The sequence below is a fragment of the Apium graveolens genome, chromosome 10 (genome assembly GCF_009905375.1).
Source record: "Apium graveolens cultivar Ventura chromosome 10, ASM990537v1, whole genome shotgun sequence".
Lineage (NCBI taxonomy): Eukaryota > Viridiplantae > Streptophyta > Magnoliopsida > Apiales > Apiaceae > Apium > Apium graveolens.
In genome coordinates this window covers 38,106,145-38,133,138 of record NC_133656.1, presented here as the reverse complement: position 1 = coordinate 38,133,138, position 26,994 = coordinate 38,106,145, and the positions used below count along the sequence as shown (strand labels likewise).

At 34.5% G+C, this 26,994-nt stretch overlaps 2 protein-coding genes across 5 annotated transcripts; one reads left to right on the top strand and one right to left on the bottom strand.

Moving 5' to 3' along the window:
- Window positions 1-2,904: 2,904 nt before the first annotated feature.
- Window positions 2,905-13,398, top strand: LOC141692621 (SKP1-like protein 21). Of its 2 annotated transcripts, none has more exons than XM_074497511.1 (10): window positions 2,905-3,365; window positions 3,487-3,555; window positions 5,486-5,591; window positions 6,068-6,289; window positions 6,647-6,838; window positions 7,686-7,767; window positions 8,543-8,661; window positions 8,769-8,935; window positions 11,842-11,953; window positions 13,028-13,398. In XM_074497511.1, exons 3-9 carry the CDS (start codon window positions 5,526-5,528, stop codon window positions 11,909-11,911), a joined length of 918 nt encoding a protein of 305 aa, XP_074353612.1. In that variant the 5' UTR covers window positions 2,905-3,365; window positions 3,487-3,555; window positions 5,486-5,525; the 3' UTR covers window positions 11,912-11,953; window positions 13,028-13,398. The 2 variants fall into 2 exon arrangements, with proteins under 2 accessions (XP_074353612.1, XP_074353613.1); XM_074497512.1 differs by having other exon boundaries at window positions 6,068-6,082; window positions 13,028-13,394.
- An 895-nt stretch (window positions 13,399-14,293) lies between these two features.
- On the bottom strand, window positions 14,294-20,516 carry LOC141693961 (DEAD-box ATP-dependent RNA helicase 20). Of its 3 annotated transcripts, none has more exons than XM_074499155.1 (10): window positions 20,336-20,514; window positions 18,934-19,649; window positions 18,661-18,840; window positions 18,398-18,559; window positions 18,165-18,319; window positions 17,203-17,295; window positions 17,004-17,089; window positions 16,697-16,923; window positions 14,842-15,075; window positions 14,294-14,757 (listed from the first exon to the last, which is right to left on the bottom strand). In XM_074499155.1, the coding sequence occupies exons 1-10, from the start codon at window positions 20,389-20,391 to the stop codon at window positions 14,654-14,656; spliced, it is 2,013 nt and encodes a 670-aa protein (XP_074355256.1). In that variant the 5' UTR covers window positions 20,392-20,514; the 3' UTR covers window positions 14,294-14,653. The 3 variants fall into 3 exon arrangements, 1 of the variants encoding a protein (XP_074355256.1); XR_012563322.1 differs by lacking the exon at window positions 14,294-14,757 and adding an exon at window positions 15,227-15,295 and having other exon boundaries at window positions 14,939-15,075; window positions 20,336-20,516; XR_012563321.1 differs by lacking the exon at window positions 14,294-14,757 and adding an exon at window positions 15,227-15,295 and having other exon boundaries at window positions 15,008-15,075; window positions 16,503-16,923; window positions 20,336-20,515.
- Between the last annotated feature and the right edge of the window lie 6,478 nt (window positions 20,517-26,994).

The window sequence follows — 26,994 nt, the reverse complement described above, 5'->3', positions numbered from 1 at the left end:
TCGTCGCCTTCTTACCCATTTCAATCCGCTCAGAATCACTAGAAGACTCCAAATTTGAACCAGACGGCTCCGGATAGCAAGTTATGTAGGCCTTGGCACGAGCTTTAGTCCGGACCATAAACCTAAAACAAGTGATAAAGGTTAGTCTAAATCCCTACAGTTTATTTATCTTGAAAGTTGCGTGGTCCGGACTACCCTATGTTCAATTTTATATTAAGTCAAGAGCAAACGGTCCGGATACCCAAAACTAAAAAACCCAAAACACAAACAAATCAACCACTCCGAACTATAAAACCCTAAAACTGGCCTATTCCGGACCCGAATGTCACAATAACACAAAACAGCAAAAACCGGATAACAAAAATATATCAATCCGGACTAAGCAACCAGGTCCGGACCCAAACAAAAAACCATAATTCCAGAAACACTATTAACCAAAATCAAACACCAAAACATAACACAAAAACATATACATACACGTATATTCAAACAAATAAACACATAAACACCAAAGCATCGTGAAACCAAAGCGACAAAACAACCAAACAACAAGGTCTTGAAACAAACACAAAATAAAGTTACAAGAAATGACAGAGGAGCTTACAGGTTTAGAAAATATAGAGAAGTTGGGGACGACCGACAAGAGCAAGAAGGCAAAACTTCGAGATCTCTGCGACAAACACCGGAAAAGCTCCAGAGAAAAGAGAGAAAGAGAGAAGAAAATTAGAGAAGCAATAAAAAGAAAAAGGAAGAGTCAGGGGTGCCTTTTATAGGCATGGTGAAACCATGACCCCCTCGCCACGTGGCAAGATCTGGACGGCCCACCAAAACCGTAATTAATACAAATAATGATGAGGCACGTCTCTCCACAATTCTTAGAACTGTTAAAATTCAAATTATTGAGGGGAAAAACCCCAAAAACCGTTTCAACTTCCAGGTCCGGACTAATCAACTCGACGCAATCCGGACTGGAGGGCAAGAAAAGCCCAAATTCTCCTAAAGACAACCACCTTAGTCCTGATTGGCCGAACTCAAAGCAATCCGGAATCGGGGCGAGAAAAGCTCAAATTCTTCTAAAGAAAACCACTCTAGTCCTGATTCGTCGAACTCAACGCAATCCGGACTGGGGGGCGAGAAAAGCTCAAATTCTTGCAAGGACACCCAACTTTAGTCCTGATTGTTTGAACTCAAAGCAATCCGGACTGGGGGCGAGAAAAGCTCAAATTCTTCTGAAGACAACCACTCTAGTCCTGATTCGTCGAACTCAACACAATCCGGACCGGGGGGCGAGAAAAGCTCAAATTCTTCCAAGGACACCCAACTTTAGTCCTGATTATTTGAACTCAAAGCAATACGGACTGGGGGGCGAGAAAAGCTCAAATTCTTCTAAAGACAACCACTATAGTCCTGATTCGTCGAACTCAATGCAATCTGGACTGGGGGGTGAGAAAAGCTCAAATTCTTCTAAGGACACCCAACTTTAGTCCAGATTGTTTGAACTCAAAGCAATCCGGACTAGGGGGCGAGAAAAGATCAAATTCTTCTAAAGACAACCACTCTAGTCCTGATTCGTCGAACTCAACGCAATCCGGATTGGGGGGGAGAAAAGCTCAAATTCTTCCAAGGACACCCAACTTTAGTCCTGATTGGCTGAACTCTAATCAATCCGGACTGGGGAGCGAGAAAAGCTCAAATTCTTCTAAAGACAACCACTGTAGTCCAAATTCGCTGAACTCAGCGTAATCCTGACTGGGGGGCGAGAAAAGCTCAAATTCTTCCAAGGACACCCAACTTTATCCCTGATCGGCTGAACTCAACGCAATCCGGACTGGGGGCAAGAAAAGCTCAAATTCTTCTTAAGACAACAGCCAAAAGCTCATGTTCTTCAAACAAGCCCAAATTTACTCCCCCGTCCAGAAAATCTGCATAAGGGAGTGGGGGGCACATGATAATACATATAGCTCCTGAGATGTCTGGTCCTGGACTCCTAACTCCATACAGCTCCTGGAAGGACTAGTCCTGGAATACAGCTCTTAGAAGGACTAGTCCTGGACTCCTAACTCCATACAGCTCCGGAAAGGACTAGTCCTGCATCCTAAATCAGTCTACTCCCGGACACCGCCAGTCCTAGCTGACCTAGTCACGCAAGAACAACCTTGAGGAATCCCAGCATGTGAGACACTGGCCCAAGCACATGATAGGGACAACTGTCACACATCAATCACGGAAATAATTAAGGCACGTGTCAGAGGATCCTCAGAACATTCATCGACCAGTCTCGCACTGACATGTGTAAAGCATCCACTCCAAACAGGTGTCCTTCGCTCCCAGAACCAAGGGCTATGATTTAAAGGTAACAACCCCAAAACCCTATCCTTGGGCTATAAATAGCCTAAGAATGTAAGGTTTTGGGGTTAATCACACTCTCACACTCATATACACACACAGCTACCCTGCATTCATATATATCTTCATCTTCCCCAAAAGCGAGTTCTTACTCTCATACCGGAGGCGCCGCGAGACCCAAACCCCCCTTCCGGTGTTGTTTTGTAGGAACCCCACCACAGCTACACCCCCACAGCGGCGAAGGATCCTGGCACGACGTCGAAGGAGTGGCCCCGCCACCATGAGTTATCAGCATGTGAATACCATCAGATTTTAATGGATTTTAAATAATCCCAATTGAATACCTTCAGATTTTTAAGCATAATTTAAAATTCCGATTGAATACCACCAGATTTTGTAGCATAATTTAAAATCCTAGTTAAATACCATAAAATTCTGATACATTTTTTAAAATACCAGTTGAATACACCTGGATTTCATGAATGAAAAGAAATCCCTTAGGATCCTAGTTCAATACACCCCTCGGTTCTTTAACTAATTCTTTTATGCAAGGAAAGATTGTGTGATTTGGTTTACATATTTGTAAAAGATTTCAGTTTATCTCTATAACTAATATTGATGGATCTTCTAGTCTTCTTATATTGGATCATGCTTGTTATAGGTTAAGTGTATTATGTAATTATGTAATCTTTTCTGTCTTTTTTACTATGAAATACAGGTTGGCCATCGATAAGCTTGGAACTTGGAAGTAACATAAAGTTTTAGTCGTCAATGATGAAAGATTGTCAAGACCTTGGGATAAGTGTATTATGTATATTTTTTCTGTGTTTTCAATATTAAATACAGGTTCCCCAGTGATAAGCTTGGAAGTACCATACGATTTTTGTCATTAATGATGATAGATGGTCGAGACCTTATGAGGAGAAGGTTTTTCGGTCTGGTGGTGGAGTATCTTCTAGCTTTGGCCTGCAATTTACATGGTAGCGGGATGAGCAGGTAGATTGCTATTACTAAAGCAGGTAGATTGCTATTACCAAAACAGTTTACATACTTCTGTGCTCTATTGTGTGAATAATCAAGTTCAATGACTATTATGATAAAGGACTTTACGCCTGTATTGTTGGTCTATCTTTGTTGAAGGCAATGAATTGCAAAGGACATTGTGTTGTTTTTCAAGTAGAAGCAGCTCGATTCGAGCCTATGTAAAAGGTTGGTCCACATTCTTGTTCCGATTGAATTAATAAATATATTTAATATTCATGGAATTATTAGTTTAATGCCTCATTTATTAAAAATTGTTTTTAAAGATCAAACAACAGTGTTCTAATGTATAATCGACATGTTAACCTCTAGTTTTAAGGGACCACATCATCATGCATTTGATCATTGTATTGTATAAATGTAACAATTGTAGCTTTTACATCTTTAGGGAAATCGGCAACTATAATGTACTACCATGTGATGCAACATTTGCATTGAAGAATCGCTCCATAAACTTAAACTTAACCCATGAAGAAATCATTACTTAACCGGCCAACATTATTTTTCAAAATTATAAATAAATATTACTATATATAAATCAAGCCTACCTAGTACATTTAACAAAATTTGAAAATTTACGAGCTTGTTTTTCAGTTTACTAAATTTCACGAATTTTTATACAAAACCAAATCTAGTAATTATCATTATGATGAATAACTCTTTTTAAAGTCCAATAAAACTAAATTTAAACATTTAATAAAGTTTAAATAAATTAGGCTATTGGTTGAACACTCTAGACACATACAAAATATACATATTAAAGAATGAAATTTGACCTAATACATATCCTTTGGTCATCTATTATTTAGGTGAAAACCTTAAACACTTGCTTCTAACTCCTTTATTGAGTTTAGTATTTCTAAAATTATATAATATTTGTTTGCAAGTATGACTGTTCATGAAGTCACTGAGAAGATTTGTAGCAAAACTTTTTTTAATTATGCTTATGGGTTATTTTAGTATGATTATGGTTCTCAACATGCACTTTTTTCTTGAATTATTCATTTGATTTGTATATAATCAAGAAAATTTAGCAAGTATATTGTGTACTAAGATAAAATTGTATGATAAATTGTGAACGTTCTTTGCTAGTTTTGTATATATTTAATTTTCTTTCAAGAAGTATTGTGCTAATAAAGATCACTTGAGTGATAAGTTTTCAACTTTTTATGAAATATCATATTTTATCACTAATTATGCGGATAATGGTACATTAATATATTATGGATTGTTAGTTTTACATTTAATAAATTTAGTAAAATATACAGGCTTGAAATGTCGAACCTCCTTTGTTTTTTCTAAAGATCTTTTGTAAAACAATATATGGCATAAATTATTCGGAAGATCAAAATTTGAATCTTATTTTTCAGTGTTCTTGTAGTTATCCAACGTGATACTTGTGCTATCTATCTATCCTATAATATTATTGCGTAATAAGCCGAACTTGAGATCTTTTGTAATCTAATAGTTTCCCCCGAGTTATAATAACTTAAGGCTAAATTTCAAACTGGTCTCTGATGTGATACCCATGTATTAATATTAGTTGTATATATATGTGTCTTAATTCCTACCTATGATTTGCTTTCAATTCTACTATAAATTTAAATTTTTTCTATTATTTATAATGTTCTGCATATTTAATTTATATGTGCGATTTATTAATATTTTAATTTTAATGAGCATTCTACCCGCTCACGATTAATTATATTTTGTATATATAGGGTGTCTCTCAGAAGAATCTTTTGCCTATATATTAATTCTTATTTGTTATTACATTTATATGCAGGTAGAATATAATAAAATCTGAATCTGCATTTAAAAAAAATATATATCTGTCCGATACTTTTAATCATTATATTAAAATAATGAAAAGAATAGAATCAGAAGATGTGATATCTACACAATGTGTATATTAATTAAAAAATCCGAATACACATTTAAAGAAAATACATATTTGTCTGATACTTTTAAACATTATATAAAAATAATAAAAAGTACAGAATTGGAACATGTAATATCTACACAGTATCTATATTAATTTAAAATATCTATATGTCGGTCTCCAGCTCTGACTTTCTTTATATTTCTTCAAATTCAGGTCACGTTTGGATTGTGAGGGGAATTTATTCGAAGCTGATATGTCAGGCTTTCTTGTCAGTTGCAGCAAAATGGGAGAAGCTCCAGTGATAGAGAAGAAACAAGAGGTACTGCCAAAATTATATTCTTTCTTTGAATTCTTTTCTTTTTTTACTTTCAATTTAAATTATCAACCAATAACGGCTCCCTTTCACGTCACTTTCTTTTGTTAGTTGCATGACTTTACACTTAAACAATTGGCACAGTGGTGTTAAAATGTTGTAGAAATGTTACACTGCTTCTTTATTTCTTTTAAAAAATAAAGCTGTTTCTTGTTTAAAGTTCAGCTTCTTCACTGAATAAATAAATTACTATTTCATAGAGCTTAAATTGTAGTTTTAAATTGTAATAACAGGCTTTTTAGCAGAAACGCAAATTTTATTAACAAAACTATGTAGATTCTAGACTTTAAAAAAGAAACACTATTTTGTATAATTTATTGGACGTACACTTATTTTACTATGTTAGTTTTGTTAATTTGCTATACCTTAATGTTGTATGGTGTTTTTTTTTTGTATTAACAATATTTCACTGTGCATTCCAGACTAAGAATTCCCAGGTATGGATTATAACTGCTGATGGTTATGTGGAACAATTTGAATCGAAGGTTGCCATATTATGTGGGACTTTATGTAAAGAAATGCAATCAGGACATGGTTGTTGTATGAGCAACCCCATATTTCTGCCTCCAGCGATCAAACCGCCCTTTTTGCTTTTCGTGTTCGATTATTGCCAATATCATCATATACCTGATAGCCCTTACAAGGTTTATATTTTTTTTATTTGGTTCTCATTGTTGCTATGTCCTTTTGATTAAGTGTTTAAAATTGATTTTTCTCTTGCATGTGGTAAATATATTAATAATAATATATCATGGAGTTATGTTGTAATCTCTTAGAGCATAAATAAGTTTGAAGCTATGAGAAGCTCAACCGCTGAAATATTTGTGCAAAGATATAGGTAACTTTAAGCTATCTCTAATAGCTAAGTAATCAAATAAATATACTCTCATTACTATTATTATTTATAGTCTTCAGTATGATATGCAGAACTACATTTGTAATAGATTTTGATGAAGAACATCACTGAACGTGACACTAATTGTAAACTTTTTTAATATCAGCGCAACACTTTTGATGAAAACTTACTTGAAATGGATGCAAATCTTCTTTGTGAGTTGATGTATGTTGCACACTGCCTGCAAATGGAATCTCTAATTGATCGCACTTTTGAAGCTATTCTCAAGAAGATTGAGCGTAATTCGTCGTTTGAAGAATTATGGCACATGTTTGATTGTCCTGATGATGTTACACTGGTTTTTTGTATCTAAAGCACTTGCACTCTATTTCTTCGCTATATTGTGTGCATTCTTTCTTAAGTTCAATAAATTAAATTGGGGTTAATTATCAACTAAGTCACTTGCTGCGTCCAAATGTATCAACTGAGTCACTGATTACAAAATTGACTCAAATGAGTCACTCACTTAAAAATTTGTTTCAAAATTATCACTCTATCGTTAGTCGAAATTCTTAAAAGTATCATATATTGAGTTTCGCACATTTTTTATGAATAATATTACATCCAAATGAAAGGTTTCGAGTTCTACTATTTTAGATAATATTGTTAGATTTTTAAAATTTTGTTAACTATTTATTTTTAATTTTTTGATTATTTTATTTGATTTAAATAAAAATAAATAGTAGATAAATATTTAAAAATCTAAAAATATTATCTAAAATACTAGAAGTCATAATTCTTTCATTTGTATGTAATATCATTCATAAAAAATGTATGAAACTCAATATATAATACTTTTAAGAATTTCAACTAACGGTAGAGTGATATTTTTGATACAAATTTTCAAAAGAGTTACTAATTTGAGTCAATTTTGTAATAAGTGACTAGCTTGATATATTTGAACCAATTAAATTGATGCAAGAAGAACATTTTTCATGGATCATGCTTTTAAGCATTTTAAGAACAGAGTACAAAGAAAAGGAAATGGTGAAAATAAAGGTGAACTTTTGACACAATAAAATCCGTTTTGTTCTTCACCTGAAGATTTGATAAATTTGCAAATACGTGTATTGTACAGTTCTAAGTTTTAACTCCTGATTACTAACTATTCTTTTCACTTTCATATGATTGAGGTTGTATCACAGACTAGGCTATCAATGCCAAGGCAATACGAAGAGACACGTTCTATCGATGACCTTCTTGTCTTTATTGAAGGAGCAGATGGAGGTATATTCACTTGTTCAGTTCTTTTTCCAATGATTTTCTTGTCTTAAGACCTTTTTATTGTCTTATATATGAATTATACCTGAAAAAACAAATACTCGAGAAATATGTTCAGCAAAAAAAAAAAAACTCGAGAAATATTATCATATAGTTATGCTCCTCTTTTTTTCTCCCCAAGGGAAGGGGGAGTTACCTTTTGGAATACTTCTACTTCTTTCTGTGCATTATGTGAATTTTCTGCAAAAGAAATGATAAAGTTTTGGTGGCCTGCAAGCTTTAGTAGAACCGAGTTATTCTAGGTGAGTTCTAGACATTCTAAAACGGAACCCAGCAGCGCAGGGGAATTACCTTTTGATTCCTTCTTCTTTTCATTCATTATCTGAGTTCTATGAAAAAGAAACGATTAATTATAGTGGCCTTCAAGCTTAAGTAGAAATCGAGCAACTGTAGGTGATTCCTAGAAATTCTGAAACTAAACCCATCAGTCCTAACATCGTTATTTAAACTGTGAGACAGTTGGATAACACCTAATATCTATGCTAGAAGTTTTGCACAATATACACTACGTCTTGCTTAGGAATTTCAGACAAGGTGAGACCCATAGTTTCTTTGGTTGCACTTGGGTGCGGACCTTAGTGAACCATTATGACAAACAGCTTTGGAGTCGTTGGGATGGTAGTGCTTTCTGTTTCCGGTTAAGTGTTTAAGAATTATGTTGTATCCTTGAGCACAAAATTTTGTGCTCTGTAGTGGTCTGAGTGTTATTTGTTTGTAAAAGATGCGAGAAATAAGGATTCCCTTGCTAAGAGGGTCCGAACTAGTAAGAAGAAAAAGAACAGCAAAAAGAGGGACAGGCAGAAGAAACCCATTGAGGGCCCTGACAAGATCAGCACCGAGGTTGCCCACTTAGATCTTTTTGGTTTTCTCTTCTTCTTTCAATTGAATATTGCTTGGTTGGTTAATGTATGCTTTCTGGTTAACTTCCAATGTTTGACATCTTCCAGGATTCAAATGTTTTTGAAGCAAGTAGCCATGGAGTTCGGAGTAGTTCTATATCATCCATGATCGCTGATAAGTTAAAGCTATCGAACACTCGTAATAAGAGTTTCACTTTTAAGGATGACTTTGATAATGGTGATTCTGGTCCTTCTCCGAGTAAGGATCTTGATAGGTGAGCCTATTAATATTATAGGTCCTGTAAGCATGCAGTAGCCATACCATAAATGCTTGAAATTCCATTTTCATTATTTTTGTAGCTAACTGCTGTATTATGTACATCTTTCAAGGTTTTACTTTGCTGCCGATGAGCATTTTGTATACCCTTGTAGACAGTAGTTTGTTTGTTGACAATTCAGAACAAATATATGACATGTTTTAAGACAAAACGTCTAATTATTATCACTTCCCAGGGGCTAACTCATTTGATCCATGTACAAATTATCCAGCATTCTACTACCAACTTAAACCTGATCAACATGCTTTAATTGAGCTGGTTTCTTCTACAATTAAATCTTTTATACATTTATTAAGACAGAAAATTTTAAAACTAATGGAATAGAAAGTTGACTAGTGTTTATCAATTATTGATTATGTACTAAATAATATTACTACTTTGTGCACCTATTTCATGTATGTGCATTGTTGTTAAAAGTGGCACCTATAACATGTATGTTCATGTGTTGCTAAAACAAGTATGCATTATTAATGTCTTTTACTTTTGACAAATAGTTAGGTTATTTATTGCCTACTTTCTTAGTAATGTGATCATTTCCTGAGTCATTATAACTTTCGGCATACATGCATTTCTTACCTAGGTGATATTTAGATCATGTGATTTCAACCCGGTTAATAGGGACAGGAACGAGATTTTAGTTCAATTTTTTTTGAAATTTCAAATTCATTCTCGTTAACCGGGTTGGAATCCCATAACTCAAACCCCCCCCCCCTCCTCGTATATACTTCCTTAATTGGAGAATTAGTGTTCAGTTTTATTGTGATGTAACATATTTAACTAAGAAGGATCATAAGCCTAATTTTCGTGAGTCAGTCGGAGAAATAGGTAAGAAAAAGGGGCTTATTATCATTTCATATTACCTGTGCATTTGTTGATAGAATACGTACCTAAATTCTGACTTTCTACATGTAAAATTAAAATTGGGAACAATATATAGGTAAAATTAGATTTGATTCCTTCTCTGAACTACAGGGGATAAGAAGAATTGAATGCCTAGACAAAATAATTTGTAAATTTATATGTAAATTATCCATTCGTAAACTTGACATCACTTAAAGCAATAGAAGTAGGTAGCATTGACTTACATAGAATACACCTATTGCATGTATTCACTTTAAAGTCTTAGGAAAACATACATCATGCAATATCCGACAGAGAATTAGAAGATGCTAAATTTGGTGATCGTGTTAAAAATCATTGAGTTCTTTGAATCAAGTAACATGGGAAATATCTAATTTAGGAATTAGGTTTAGTATCTATGTTTTGAATTACAGTATTTATCTCTATTCAAATTCTGGCATAATATTTTTGGCTTTGGATTAAGCTATCCAAAATTTGACTATTAAGTGTAAAAAAACCAAACCACTAAAAGCTAAGTAAATGATATTCACATTGCCAATGGCGGAACCAGGCTGGGGCTGACCCGAACTCCAGCCCGGACCTGCCTTTGAAAATCAGTAGAAATATTTCCCAACTTTCGACGAATCTTTTACGAAACAGTAGTATTTTCTTTCCAGTTACTCTTGGTCTCCAAAGAGTATCATTAAAGGAATTGAGTCCAGCCACATCACTCCCTCTCCCTCCTGCTGGAGGTTGGGTTTCTTGTCTCATATTAGAAGAAAGGTGCGTGAGTTTATGGCAATAGATTCTCTAAAATAACCCGCTTACCCCACTAGAAAATTTAGAAGTAATATGTTGTTTACCATTTTTGCATATAATTACATAAAGAGAGTGCGGATTGTTATTCAGAAAAATGATGAGAAGCTTTACGTGATGTGTTGTGTCCTTGTTTTTTCCTGTTATACATGAACAATCATATGTACTATGTCTCTGCTTGGTCCCTCGGACAGAACATGATGATAAGTAGGCAGAGACTTGTAATTTTTAGGTGAAATAAATAAATATCCTATTCACTTACAAAACATAACAACGAAGTAGTAGTACATCATTGAAAACAATCAACATATTCCCACAAGACTAATAAGCTCACTAGTAATGTTTATGTAATGCATAACTGTAATTGAGCTCGGTAAATGGTTCTCATCATATAACTTTATAAGATATCCAAATATCAGTGATCATCATACTTCATTACTCATATTACAAACCCACATCGAATATTTAAACTATGTGTGCAACTTCTTTTTTCAGACTCCGGTTGTATAAAAAAACTACTTTGTTTATTTCTTTTCCCGCGCAATGCGCGAATTTCTCTATATAAATAAACGCCTTCTCATAAATCGTTTTACCGATGTATAAGTTCATTTGCTATAATGAGCTTGTGCTTTAAGAAACATGCACGCAATCATTCTGCTGTGTTATATTTGCCAGTGTTTGCAGAAAACATATCCTATACTGATTCTGCTTTTCATCCTTATTGCTATTCTTTTGTCTATTATCATTCACATTTTATTTACCCATGTGTGAAACACTGTGCTTGTATTAAGATAAGCGAGGAATCCATGTTTGACCACTTGATGCGTAATGCAGTGGCTTCTAAAGCATGCATCACTTCCAAAGCCCTTACTCTGCACCTCAGTAGTATTGCTGTAATAATTTTACTATTCTGAAGTTTGTTCACTATTTTATATTTGTTTTACACTATCATGTTAAGTTCCGAAAGTGCTTCACATGTTCATCAGACAAATTTCAGTACCAAACTGTGTTTTATCAAGTTTTTTTTGTTATTTAATTTTTCTGAGTTAATTGCCTTGGTCACTCCAATGGATTAAGGAAACCTTGGGAAGTAGCCCTTCTCAACACCCGCCATATTTGGCATGATAATTCCTTCTTTTTCTGTACTTCTGACTAGGAATTTATTATTTCTTACTCTCTTTACGCAGGGAAGTAGAGGAATTTTCTCGAAGATTAATACCACAAGTGCCTGTTATATACTTCGACTCTTCAATTTAGAAGAAGTTGAAATATTCAAAGGAAATGGAACCCAGATGTCAGGTAAAAAAATGATTGTTTCCCCCTTTTTAGAGTGCAATATTGTTCTTTTTTTATAAAATAAAAATGAAGCTAAGTTAAGCCTTTTAATGTTAAAATTTGTATCCTTATACAGAGATAGCATTAGATATCTATTACCTTTTTCAGTAATAGAAGAAAATATAGGACTACATAACTTTGTTAGGCTTTTTAATGTTAAACATGCATATTTGGAGTTTGAACAAACAAAAAAAATTACTTTGTATGTGTAGATAAGTTTATGTAGTTATGTGTGTGCGCGCGCACGTATGTGTTTTGAGTTGCGTAACAAAATGAAAGAACTAATCAAATTGGGTTTGAATTTTCTTTTCACTGGAAATGAACTTGATGAATGGTGCTGCTGATTGCTATATCCCCTCTCTCACCCCCACCCTCCCTTTCAATTGCTTTGTCATTATACTATCTTTATTGGTATAGGAAGGACCCAACTGGATCGTAAACTATTAACAATTAACATAGTGCATATGTTTTTTAATAAATAATTTATTGTTCATTGGGAATGAGTTGACTGTTCCAGGAGTCTCCTTACCATGCATAAAGTTCTTAAATCATTCTCTTAATGGTTCTGGACCATTTCAAGTTTTTTTTTTAATAGGGAGATCAAGAATATTCATTTCAATACATGATTACCCTTTCTTTCCTCCTAATGCTCATAAGCAAGTTCACTTTAAAAGCGAAGGGTAATGCACGGTGAGCAACCACAAAGCACCGCGCAGCGCTTAAGGAATAAGAACCTGTAATGTATCATTTTTTTGTTTAACTTAAAGTAGTCATCGTTTCGATTAAGGAATGGAAAGACAGGACAAGTATAGGGTTCAAATTTTGTTATTATGCAAGGAACTCATCTGAAGTCTGTCTATAGCACCTTTCCTCATGACCACTGAATCATTGTCCTGGATTTATAAGAGTACAAGTTCACTTTGTTAAACCCAAATTTCGGTTAGAAATTTTCTGAATCACTTGCACACAAAAGTTTAATGTCTACTATTACAAAATAAGCCCTTGTTTCTAAGTAGTTTATATTCTAATGATTGACAGGACTTGACCATCATCACAAGTAATTCTAGTGCACACTCCAAATGTATTATTTGCTTGGGGGATGGCTTCAAGTCATGGACGACAAGGCTTCATGTACATCTGTGGTCTGTAGTCAGAGCTAGTGGCACCATAAAAGTGAACATAATATACGTTCATCTTCCATTTATTTTCTATGCCTTTTCGAGTTTTTTTTCTTCTAATAAACAGCAAGTGATCAGGCTTTTTCAGTTTGGTACTTGGAAGATAAAATTTGGATCATTCAGAAGTTCAAAGGTTTATTGGTTCGGTATACAATAAACATCTTTGAGTATTTCCATCTTTTCACAAATTTGTTCTGTTTTTTCGCATGTTGTCTCCTATTTTGATCATTTTTCCAAACTCCTCACTAACTTAATACAAGCTGCTTAATATACTCTGTTTATGTTTTATTTCATGTCAGTTTTAAATATAATTATACCTTTATTTTGGAGATTTACAATTTTTTTGTGATATATTTAAAAGCAATATTTAAAATTAAAAATACTATTTTATATAAACAAAAAATTACTAATTACAGTAGCTTAAGTTAAAAATTGGGAATAAAAACACAAAAAATCTATTTAATATAAAATTACAAGGTATTACAATATTTTTATAATTATTACATGAATAAAATATTTGCAGTAAATTTATATGACAACATCCATTAGTATGTTATGGTCCTACAATGAATCAAAAAGTTAGTAAATGATCCGAGGTCTAGCAACATTTTTATGACATGCTCCGGGAATAAACTGAGAAGTTGTGAAGCCTTCTTTGACAAATTCTACCCATTATTTGAGAACCATTAGCAAAGATACCCGTATTTGGAGGGGAAGATTGATTTCACCGAATGGAATACCCATTTGATAGTTTGATATCTACTTTTGTATTTTATTCCAATTTTTTATTTTAAGATATCCATCCAATACAATTTTTTCTTACAATACCCATTTGCCAACAAACCGAACATTTTTCCATTTTCACCGATAAATTATTATTCTTAACGATCTTTCCCCACTCCACAGGTTTTTTAATGAAAGACTTGAGCTCATATTGTCAATGCTCTTTAAGACACCAATCCTAATATTTCCACATTTCCACGCATCTGTTTAAAGAAACCACAGCCATCGCTCTCAAAGCAGCCCTCAAGTATGTTAAACTGCTCAAAGCAGGTCACAGCTTCTTACTTTCATGGAATCCCCTTTGGATTTAGAGAAATAAAAGCATGATTCTTTACTCCAAATCTCCAATAAAAACCCCCTTCCATTTGAAACACTTTAATGTCCAATCGTTGCCACAAATGTTGATATAGTGAATAATTTAGTTACATAAAATACAAGATATTGATACTAAAATATTTTAGTTTCAAGTCCGCGGCTATGCTGCGGCCAAGAAATGACCTTACAAGTCCCATATATGCAAGCTATGAAGTAAATGTAAGTTAATTCACAGATAACCATGTCTCTATTTTACTGCCTTCTGGTACTACATTTCTGAAAAAAGGGAATGCAACACAATAGCTAATTCACTCCAAATATATTGTTCTCATAATGGCCCATCTTGCTTTTCAAATATAAGAAAAGGTTACAGCAATTATGGTGCAAACTACCAATGCATCCTCCCCCCAATTGGGATAGCATTAGATCCAGATACCTGACCTCGATTACCATAGCCTCCTCGCCCTCTGTTGCGGAAATTACCTCCACCACCTGATGTGACGAAGAAACAACATGAATTTATTATTTGACTGCCGAAATATCATTTTTTTGATATATATTTTAAACTGTAATTACCTCCATGTCCAGAACCAGATGAGCGAGCTAAAGATGACAAAGGAACAGGAACAACTTGCCCTGCTTCTTGCAGGATCTTAATTAGATCCCTAGCATGTTTGGCATTTGAATGTGTAAAAAATGTATAAGCTGTTCCCTTAGCTCCTGCTCGACCAGTTCGGCCAATTCTGTGGACATAATCCTCAAGACTTGATGGAAAATCGTAATTGATCACACACTTTATGTCTTTCACATCTACAAAAAGTCAAACAAAAATATAACAAGTTAAACTAGCTTCATCTACATGTCAAAGAGAAGATGATAATACTAAGCAACCTTATCCCTGCAGTTCTAAGATCCGATTGATCACTATAAGATAACACATTCATCATATAAATGTGCCCACCTTAAACCTTGCAGGGATAAGGAGCAACTCCACCACCAACTTCCATTATATCCAATCAATGAATTAAGCCTGTATGAGTCAACCGGGCTGTCATGAGAACAAACACCATAACTGTGGATGGCAGGACGGGCATTACCAATTTCAAACTCTTTCTTACACTCACTAGTAGGGGAAAGTAGAAGTCATAATATACAGGAAATAGCTTTCTGTTCAAAAAATTTCATTGTGAATCTTAAGAAATTTAGATTTCTAAAATGTGACTTAAAATTAACTATACGATCATCTAAAAATGACCCGGTGTAGCCTGCAATAAAAAAACTGTGTACTAAAGCAGAGCTTCCGCAGACTATATGCTTTCACCATCCACGTAACTTAAGCTACATGCTTTGGGAAAAAGATGATGAATCCAAAAGACAGTTGAGCATCTTTCAGTATATTTTAAACACAAAGTGACAAAATAGGTTACAGGCCATGGTACCCTGTGCTGGCCTAGGTCATAACAAATATTTTGCTAAGGTCCCGCCAAAATCTAGGCACCACTACATAATGTTACACTCCAAATTAATTTAATGATTATATGTTTTACGCTCCATTTGATCGGCAAAATTATAATGTCCACCAAAAGAGTAACTATTTCAGTCCATTTCGAACTCACTCTGTTTCTTACAACAAAACAGTGTGTTAAATGTAAGCAAGTAGATCGTGATGAACTACACTTCACATACATCGTCCAACTCTGTAATCCATCTAAACTACATGAGATACAGTAGTTAACTAGTTTCATAGAAGATACTTAAGCTACATGCTTGGGAGCAAAATTATGCATCCCAAAGACATTTTAGCATCTTTCAGTTCACTTCTACACAAATGACATAATAGGTTTCATGTTCCAGGAAAGGATTCCTATGCTAGCCTACCAACTACTATATTTTGATTCTGAAGTTATAATAGATACTCTATAAAGGTCCCACCATAGTATAAGGCAACACTAGAATATGCTACAGCATGACTTAAGTTATTGATAATAGAATTTATGCCCTATTTGATTGCACAGGATATAATAGGCCCGCCAGAAGGGTTATTAGTTCATTGATTTCTTTCTTACTCACTCAGCTCCTTGGAACCAAACGACAAGTTAAAGGTTTAGGATGTGGCTCATGATATGAAATTTATTATCTAACTCTGGTTCATCTCAGACTAGTTGAGATACACTAGTGCAGAAGTTTCAAATTTAAAAAAAAATGGTATCTGAAATCCCTTTCATTCTACCAGAAACCTCATCAGGCATTTCATGGAGGCAGGTGGGAAGATATTGCATAGAAAAATGCCAATGATCAAGGAACCTGCTATCCTTTTATCACCCAAACCACAATTATATTCTCAATTAGACAGCATCCGGAAGACTCGCGCATTTTCAGCATCTATAACCAAGGATAAAGACTTAAGAACCCTAGCACATAATGATCCTACCAAGACCCCGTGCAGCAACATCAGTGGCAGTCATTATAAGACTCCGGCCACTTTTAAACTCAGCTAGAACCCAATCCCTTTCATCCTGACTTTTGTCACCATGGATGGATAAAGCAGGCCATCCATCCATTCTCAGAGACTTTGTGACGTGATCACAACCCTTTTTAGTCTCCACAAATATTAATATTCGGCTTCCATCCATCACTTCTTTCAGCAGGCTGATCAACCTGCGGGAGTAATTCTAAATTGAGTATTGTTGTCGAAGCCAAGGTAGTTATGACATTTAAGTTATCCGTTACTGTAGTACCTGTTGTACTTCTCCACTTCTGTTACCACTTCAATAACCTGGTTTATTGATTGATTTGCTTTCAGGACAGGGGAACCAATAATTACCTACAAGACCAATAACCAGAAGACAAGTTAACAACAGACATCGAATCAACATATCAACACACATACCCAATTTCAACAATCCCTATCCTTATCAAGGGCGTACAGGATTCAACCTTATATGGATTACGTAAAAACTGCCTCGCTAACGTCTCCACTTCTTTTGGCCAAGTAGCACTCCAGTACAATGTTTGTCTATCAGGTCGTATCTGCATATGACTAAACACCTTCAAAACTCAACTATACTCCATAAATTTAGAACGTATCCACCCAAACACCATGTCAAGTGCGATAATATTAATAATGATAGCTTACACAAAAAGCATCCTGAATACCTAAACATCAGTACTACAAAAAGCATACTGAATACCTAAACATCAGTACTTAAAGCATATGAAACTATTGAGCAAAAAAATTACGTCAAGAAATTAAGTGACTATTTGACAGTAGGCAAAGGAACTTCATAAATATAATATCATGAACCTGACAAAGATATACTTTACAGACTGCTATTGGTCAAAACAAGTCGAGTATAATTCCAAATGCCCGCATAGCACAATTTAACCAGATTGTTAATTCTAAAATTCCTGTCAAAAATTCCAGCTCCTTGCAGGCATGGTTGTTCGTCAACAGACCAGAAAAAAAATATGGGTTTTAAACCCAATTCTTAATTTTCTTTCTCTGGTAACTTGTATATTAATACATGTAACTCGGATGAACCAATATCAAAGAGATGTGTGCACCGAGAATAAGTTAAGAGCTCTGCCCTCGCAAACTCTCTTTGTTTCAAAAGTATTTTTTTACCCATCTATTACCCAGAATCACAACCACCAACCACTTTATATTTCAAATTGATCTAGTTTATAATTAGAATCACGCTAATACAATAGATTTTTACACCGTACTTTTTTCAGTTTGGTACTTTAAGAAGTCATCAATTGAGCAGCACAAGTTAATAAAAAAGAAAAAATGACTGATATTATTTTAAAGCAGTGCTTATATAAAAACATAGAGGCAACACAAAGTTCTCTTATGCAGCTTACGTTAGTTAATATTTACAAGACATTTAATGTCGTACCTGGGCAATAATTTTACGTATTTGAGGCTCAAATCCCATATCCAACATTCGGTCAGCCTCATCCAACACGAGGTAAGTTACTCTTTTCAGGTTTGTATGTTGAGCTTCTAGCATATCAATCAGTCTACCAGGAGTAGCAATGACAATTTCCACACCTGTCATAGAATAGTGTTAATTAATAATTTTCATACTTAGCATCACTATATGTCAAGAAACTTGATGAATTCTAGCACCTCTTTGCAGATCACGGATCTGAGGTCCTTTTGGGGCACCACCATATATGCAGGTACTTCTAATGTTTGCACGTGCTCCAAACTTGGTAGCTTCTTGTTGGATCTGAACAGCCAATTCTCTGGTGGGTGCTAATACTAGTACAATGGGGCCTTCGCCTTGCACTAAAAAATTTCATTTACAATAAATAACTAGAACCTAAAAAAAAAATTAAAGCTGACAAAGAATAAAACTATTCCAATCAGAGATTAAAAGAAATACAAACCTAGACGAGGCTGTGCACTAACATGAATTAGAGCAGGCATCAGATATGCCAAAGTTTTTCCTGAACCAGTCTCCGCAATACCAATTAGGTCTCTTCCTTTTAAAGCCATTGGCCACCCTTGAGACTGAATTGGTGTCGGCTCCACAAATCCCAGCCTCGTAAAAACCTCAAGAGAATAAGCTAAGATAACATAAAAAGGTTCAGCTTTCCCATGATACATATTGTCAAGTGATTAAAAAAATATATATCAATTAACCGTGTATCCTAATATACCAGGAAAATTTGCTTCCATAAATGTCCGGATGGGCCGTGGTACATCATAGCCTTCCACTGTTATATCCCGTCGTGCACGATAAACTGCAACATCCTGCTCCGTCATTGCTCTCACAGATAAACTCTCCTCGTAAAAGTCTTTCTTAAAAGGGACCAAGTTTCCAAAATCTTGTCTTGGAAGAGAAATATTGTCTAGATCCCCCTTTGACCCACCACCATGTCTACCACCCCTTCCCCCACCACGGCCTCCATCAAAACCTCTCGCACCACGGACTCCATCAAAGCCTCTTCCACCCCCACCGCCTCGGCCACCACCAAAACCTCTTCCACCATCAAAACTTCTTCCTCCGCCCCTTCCGCTAAAACTCCCACCTCGACTTATTCCATGACCTGACTCATATCCCCTCCCTCCACTATCATGACTTCGACCTCCTCTATGTGCCCCAGGACCTCCACTGCTCATCCTACCACTATAACCTCCACCACCCCGATCACCAAATCCTCTTCCTCTACTGCCGCCACCACCTCGTCCAATATCAAACCCGCTACCAACACTAGGCTGGAAAGGTGGGTAGCCATTAAATCCACCTTCTCCACCCGATCCAGTACCCATAACAGGAGGTTGCATACCATATGGAGGTGGACCCCTACGACTAAAATCAGGCGCTCCTCCACCCATCATAGGTGGAATCATTGGAGGTGGCCCAACCAAATCACTTCAAATACACACAAACAAAAAACTATATCACAAACTAACACACGTATAAATTTAAAGTCATTTAGTGACAAATTTTTCGGAAGACGATAAAATTGCGTAACAAAAGGTTCTCCAGTTATCATTTAAAAGTTAACATATACTGAATAGATAGATTTTACCCATACAAATATATAATTACCATATGAACCATATGAGATTCTGCATTTTTTCGTAGGTTATCCACTAATTCCGACACTTATTTTGTTAAGAAAAAGCTTAACACTCCATGTTCTCACTAAACTGAATCCCAATCGCGTATGTATATAAAGTAAAAAATTCAGTAACATTTTTTTTTCAAATCACAAAACTTAAAAGCATATACACAACTGTCTCCATTAATAATCTAACCTTTAACGTCTAGATAAACTACAGGTATATCCGTAAAACCAAACCAATCAGAATACTATAATATACATGAAAAGGAATCATATACTTGCCCGAAAAGCAATTTCGAAACAAATATAACAAAAGGCCTAATTACATGACTATAATACCATTAAGAAAGAAGGATATAATACAATAACAACAATAAAGTGAGTACAATACATATAATAGAATCAAAAATAAAATTAAAATCAAGAACAAAAGCACTAAAGCTACAGACAAATATAAACACAGATATATGTATGAAAAGATGAAGAATACCTTCGGCGTGGACGATAAGAAGAAGGGTCGGCAAATCTGGAGTCATAAGGGTTCATAATATATTAATTAAGGATTGATTTGATAGTTATTACAGTATGGAAACAAATGTTGCAAGAACTAGGGTTTGGTTTGGCTACCACGCTGGTTCGATTATATCATCTGTTGCCTACTTATTCGAATTGGGAGCTTGCCAAAACGGGCAACCCTCTGCAACTTTCTAAATTAGCAAAAAGTCATAAAAAAAACGTTTAAAATTTATATTACTCTACCTACTTTTATATTAAACTAATTATAAAATTAATATAGAGAGGGGCAACATTTAAAGTTGCTTAACTATTGGAGCAAAATTTTAATAAATGTTACCAAGATTCTTGACATGGATGTGAGAGAAAATTAGAAAATAATATATTTAATGATTTTTCATGATTTGACAACTTTGTTAGCAATCTCTATTGAAGATGCCCTTATGCGTTAGTTTTGTCCCTAAAATTAGAATGGACTTTGCCATACACGTAGGTCTGAGTAAAACCAACAGTTCCGTTTTGTTTTTTCAGAAATTTGGTAATTTTTTTTTTATCATAGATAACCCGCAGCCGCTACCCTTCGGGTATAGGTCGAAATAAAATTCAGCCTGATCCGATTTTCTAATACACTAAATACACCAAATATTAAATATCATAATTTTATATTATATACATTTACATATATCTTAAAAATCCAAATCATAATTTTTAATTAATAATTATATTAATACACTCTAAAAACTCTAAATATCATGTTAATTTAGTTATATTTTAGATTTCATAATTTGTGGTTTAATTTAATGCAAATTTCTTTTTGACAAAAAATTTGGTCCATTCAGTTCAAAACCGGACCAAACCGAATTATTTCAGTTCAACTTTGGTCCAAGGAAAAATGATAAATCGATTTTTCAGTCTATTCCGTTCGGTCTGATTTTGGACCGAACCGACTGAATATTCAGCCCTATTTATACCCATAAAAAATATATACAAAAAAATCCAATTTATGGAGTTCAATTGTATATATTATCCTTTTTGAAAATATCTTTCTCAATTGTATATATTCCAAAAAATAGTAAAATTTAATAATATAAAAAATAACAACTATCCACTCGCATTCACTACTTTTTCCCCTCCATTCAAATATACATTAGATATTAATTGATCCCATCACTTTATCATTTTTCTAACTTTTTTCCACTAAATTATATTTTTTCTTAAACTCTGTGTCACACACCATATATATATATATATTAATGGTGGGATGGAGGGAGTAATATTTACAAAAATTTATGAATAAGAAAATGATTAGCGAGATATATTTTTGGACTTTTTTGAAAAATACCCAAGAATAAAAATATTTTTGAAAAAATGTTGTCATTTTTTAAAAAAATTTGCAAAAATACTTTTTAATTTACAAAAATACTATTTTCAACTAAAATCAGAAGATAGTAAAATCACAAAAAAAACTTAGAAAAGTTGGTATTTTTGGTAAATTCTCTATATTTTTTTAGAAGAGAAGGGTTTAATATATTTCAAAAAATCTGTTTACTAAGCCGCGTTTCGCAACGGCCTTGTGAACGTGTTTTAAATAAAACAAAAAAATTCATCTATTAATTAATAATCTATTTTATATTAATTAAAATTTAATTTTAATGTTTCTACAGATTTTAATTTAGAAAATCTTATTAAAATAGTTATAAGATTTTAAGATAAATTTTAGGACTTGAAACTTATGAAATGCATGTGATATCTTTAACTTAAAGAGAAATTTAAAAAAAATATTAAAATAGAAATATGAATTAAAGAAAATTTTATGAGTACAATATGATTACAATTTTATTAAAAGAGAATGTTTAGGAAAATATAGTGTAAGTAATATTTTCTTGATTTAATAGTAAAAAATTTGAGAAATTTAAAAATTAGACCCGGGCAATATGAATAACAGAACTACGGAAAGTTATTGCTCTGTTACGGAGAAAATCATATTTGATAATCATTTGCCAATGCTAGACTTACCCCGACCTGAGGATGACGACTTTGGGGAATAATATTTAGCTTTTCTGAATCTATCTAGGGTTTTATTATGTTAGGTCACACAATATTGTAGAAGGGGGTTGAATACAGCGTTTATACAATCAAATCGATTTAACACAACTATGTAACAAAGATCAAATATATTAAATAAACTCTGTTACAATATGAACTGTTGTTCTCTCTTAGTGATGAACAAATATCACTAAGAGCTGCTAGGTTACAATGTATAATCTTCTCGATAATGATAACACATATAGTGTAAACCCTAAGTCTGTGTTTATATAGTACACAGTTACAAGATAACTTCTAATTGATATGGAATACAATTCTGTCTCCTAAAATATATCAATCAGATATCTTCTACAAGTCTTCCAGTCTTCTAACTCTTTCTATACATATCTTCTTTTGTTTTGGTCTCGATCTTCTACTGTAAATCAGCTTCCTTCCTTATATGAAAGTCTTCCCGCACTCAAGTTCTGATATGACCTTAAGTTCTGATATTAAGTTGTGACTTCCAGTAAGTCCTGATTTAAGTAAGTCCTGATATATCCTGTTTGTTAAGATCTGAAAACTAAACATGAATCATATTAGACATGACATCTCAAATATATCTAACAATCTCCCCAAACTTGTAAATTATGCAAAATATACAAGTTAATAGATTTGATGATGTCAAAAACATTTAAGTACAAATGCAAATAAGAGTTTAACTAGATAACTTACTACAACTTACAGTCTTTGTAGCTTTTACCAATCTCACTGAGTCAATATGAATCCATAATGATTCTTGACAAAACTTGATATCAGCTTTTCTTCTTTAATCCTCAGGACTTGAGACATTGTAGCTTTAACTTGCTTCATCTCTTCATCTTGACTCCCAATCTGGTAGATTGCAGTCCTTAAAGCAGAGATATGGTTTCTTTCTAAACCATCATTCAGTCTTATTACCTTAGGATGAGAAGAATCTTCATTGTAGCACAAACATTTCTCATTCAGTAACACTTCAAGTTTAGCAGAATCCTTCTTCATTGGAGTTTCACTTCCATCATCTTCAACAATATTAGGAATGAATTCTGTAACCCTTGAACCAGAAATTCTTGCTTTATCTCTGATGGTCTTCAATATGAAATTTGACCATCTCCTAGTAATATTAGACTTTACCTCTAAAAGGTAATGAAAGTTCTTTCAGTGATTTGTTCAACACATTTGATTCTGACATCTGATATGTCCTTCCATCTTCAAGAAATAGAATCAGATTTTCCTTTACATTGTGCTTGTCATGAGCATCCAGTACCACTTGAACAGAGATAACCTTATCAAGGTGTTTTTGTGTAACATCTTCAAAAGGTCTATCAGTCAATAGAAATGGATCTCTAGTAGCAACTTCAACTCATGTCTTGATCTTTGCTTCATCAGAACCTAGTCCAGCCCTGTCTCTTGGTTCTCTAGCATTTAACTCAATAGTCATGAAAGTAGACAGCAATTGGCTTTTCTTTGGATCTGATGGTTTGACATTTTTCCACAGAAGTTTCTTTTTATCAGCTACTTCCATCTTGTCTAAATCAACTTGAGCACTGTCAGAGGTTGATGTCTTGATAATTTTATCAGAACTTGATGTTTCTGTTCTAGCTTGAAGTTCTTTACTCTGAACAACTTGAGCCTTGTCAGAGGTTGTCTTTGATTCTTCAGAAATCTTTCTTCTTTTCAGAGTTTGAACATCTTCATCTTCAGTAAGAGTGTCATCAGTAACTTGAACCATTTTACACACTGGTTTCATCAGAATTTGAGGAATTTTCATCTCCAGTGGCTTGATTAGTTCATCAACTTTTCCCTTCCCTTTGTCTTTGGGATCAATCTCAGATTGTGATCTTGTTTTGGGCTTTGATTCTTCAGTATGTGACTTTTTCTTGATCACAATGCCTTTTACCTTAGGCATTGGAGGTTTCTTTACAACAGAAACTTTTGGCTTTAGATTTGTCTTTTCAAATTTAAATCTAGCTTCTTCCTCCTTGAGATTTTCTAAGTCCATTCCTGAATTATGCTTCAGAAACAATATTCTAGCAATTTCCTCATCAAGTATCTGAATCTTGGGATCTTTGTAGTAGACAATAGTCTGCTTTCCCTTAAGCTTCAGAGTTTGTATAAACTTCTGAGAATCTTGACTTCCACCCTGTATCTGAACATCAGGCTTTGTCATCAGACTTTTCTCATCAGAACTTGATATCAGATTTTGAGTATTAGTACTTGCTATCAGATTTTGAGTTTGAGCAGTTTCAGAACTTGTCTTCTTTTGATGAGAAGATCTGCTTGCATTAATAATTAGTTTACTAGAAGAAACCTTGCTGCTCTGCCCTTTACTTTGAACTTGACCTCTACCCTTGCCAGGGTTTCCCTGGTCATCAGCTTCATCATCTTTCTTCTTCAGTATTTGATCATTAGAGCATTTGGACTTAACTATCTTCTCCCCCTTTTTGGCATCATCTGATAGTAGGAGTGAGAGAAGAAGTTCCACTGAAGATTGAATATCATTCAATTGAGCCTGTTGAGAAGCTTGATTAGCCAGGACTTCAGAGATTTGGGCTTGTTGCTTCTCTTGAGCTTTCTCAATTGCTTCTACTTTCTCAAGTGTAGATATGATAATCCTTGTCTTGTCAAGCTTGATCTGCATATCTAGCTTATTAGCTGATTCTTGTAGTTTATCAACCTTTTCTTGAGTTTCCAAGATTGTAGACCTTGAAGGCTTTTGGTAGTTAGAGCTGTGATTTTAAGTTGAGTCTTAAAATCAGTACTAGTCATCAGCTCATCAGCCTTAGCAATGTGCTCTGTCAGAACTTTAGAGCTTGGAGTGAAATCAGAATCATTCCACTTCTTGGTCCACTCTACTCCTCTATGAGTTTCATCCCAAGGTACATGAGCATCTTGTTCAACAAATTTCTTGACCAATGCTTCCTTTCCAAGTACAGGAGCTGGAGTATGTATTGAAACACTGTCTCCAGATCTTGAAGAAGACTCATTATCCTCTGATAACACAACAGTGTGTGAGGCTATAGGAGTTTCTGATTCAACTTCATCTAAATTCTGATCTTCAGGTTCTTGATCCAGAATTGGTGTAGATGGTATCTCAACATCAACATTTAAGATTGGAGAATTATCAGTAGATGGTTGAGCTGCTATAGGAGCTTCCAAATAAAGAATAGTAGGAATGTGCAGCCTATTGATGCCAATTTCAGGACTTAAGCCTGAAAATTCAACTGTAACATCTTCATGAAGAGGAGAGACAGGAGGTGTAACCACTGTATCCTGAACAGTGTCTTTTGGTTCTGGAAGGGCTTCAATGATAATTGGCTCTTTGGAGATCAGAGATTCTTGATCCCTTTCTTCAGCTTCAACAGTATCTTCTGATGGAGGCTTAGCCAAATGCCTCTTAGCCCTCATTTTCTTCAATCTCCTTGCTAGTGAAGGAGTTTCTTGAGCATCAGAACTAGCAGTTCTCTTTCTCTTCAAAGTATCAGAACTTTGAGTTTCAGCATTTATTTGTGGGTTTGACCCTGTAGCTTCTGTTTCTTTCTGAAAAACCAGGGTTTCAGCTTCAACAGTCACAAGTTCTGATGCATGAACTTGTAGTTGTTCCTCTTCATTATCAGACTCATCCCTGAGAATCATTTTTCTTCTCTTTTGTGGAGGTTGAGGAACAGACTTTGCCCTCTTATACTTGGAAGATGAAGGTCTGATGGTATGTGCTGATGGTTGTTGTTGTGAAGATTGAGCTGATGGTTGAAAGTAAGTTCTGATGGTAGGTTGAGTTGGTTGAGGTTGAGAGGTTGTTGGTTGTGTAGTTGTTGAAGGTGCTGATGGAGGTTGGGTTGGTTGGACATCAGGATATATGGTGGAATATATGGTTGGATCAGAATTTACTAGAAACTGTTTTACTGATTGCGGAATTTGGTGGGGTCTTAAAATAGTTTTCTTATTATCAGCGGATAATAAGTCAGTAAAAGCTCTCTTAGCTAGCTTAAATGGGGAAATTAACTCACTTTCCAGTTGAGGTGCATCAGAGTTACAAAAGCTATAAATAAGTTGACAGAATCTAGCAAAATATACAGTATTTCTATCTTTTGTCATCCTATCCCCTATGAATCCTAGTACAGCAGTAGCATAATCAAAATGAGATTGAGTAATCAGAGCATACCCAATTTACTGACTAGGGATATGAATTGCATCAAAGTTTGAACACTTATTTACAAAGGTTCTTGTGATGCAATCAAAGAAGAAACTCCATTCCCTCCTAATGTTGGGTCTCTTCAACTATCCCAGCTTTGCCAATCTCTTCTCATAGCCCAGATTGGCCATTAGCTATTGAAGAACTGGCTCCTTAATAGTTGAATAAGTGCAGTTCTCAGGCAATTTCAGTGTTTGGCGAACTGTAGCCACAGTCACCACATGTTCATCCTCCCCAGTTGTGAAAATAAGACTTGGGGACCCATGAGCACCACCATCATCTTACATGCCACTTCTCTAAAACTCCAGCACTTGAGTCCCAGAGATGGCTTCTGGTTGGGTCAAAGCATACTCAATCTCAGAGTTAACAAGGAAATCATGGAT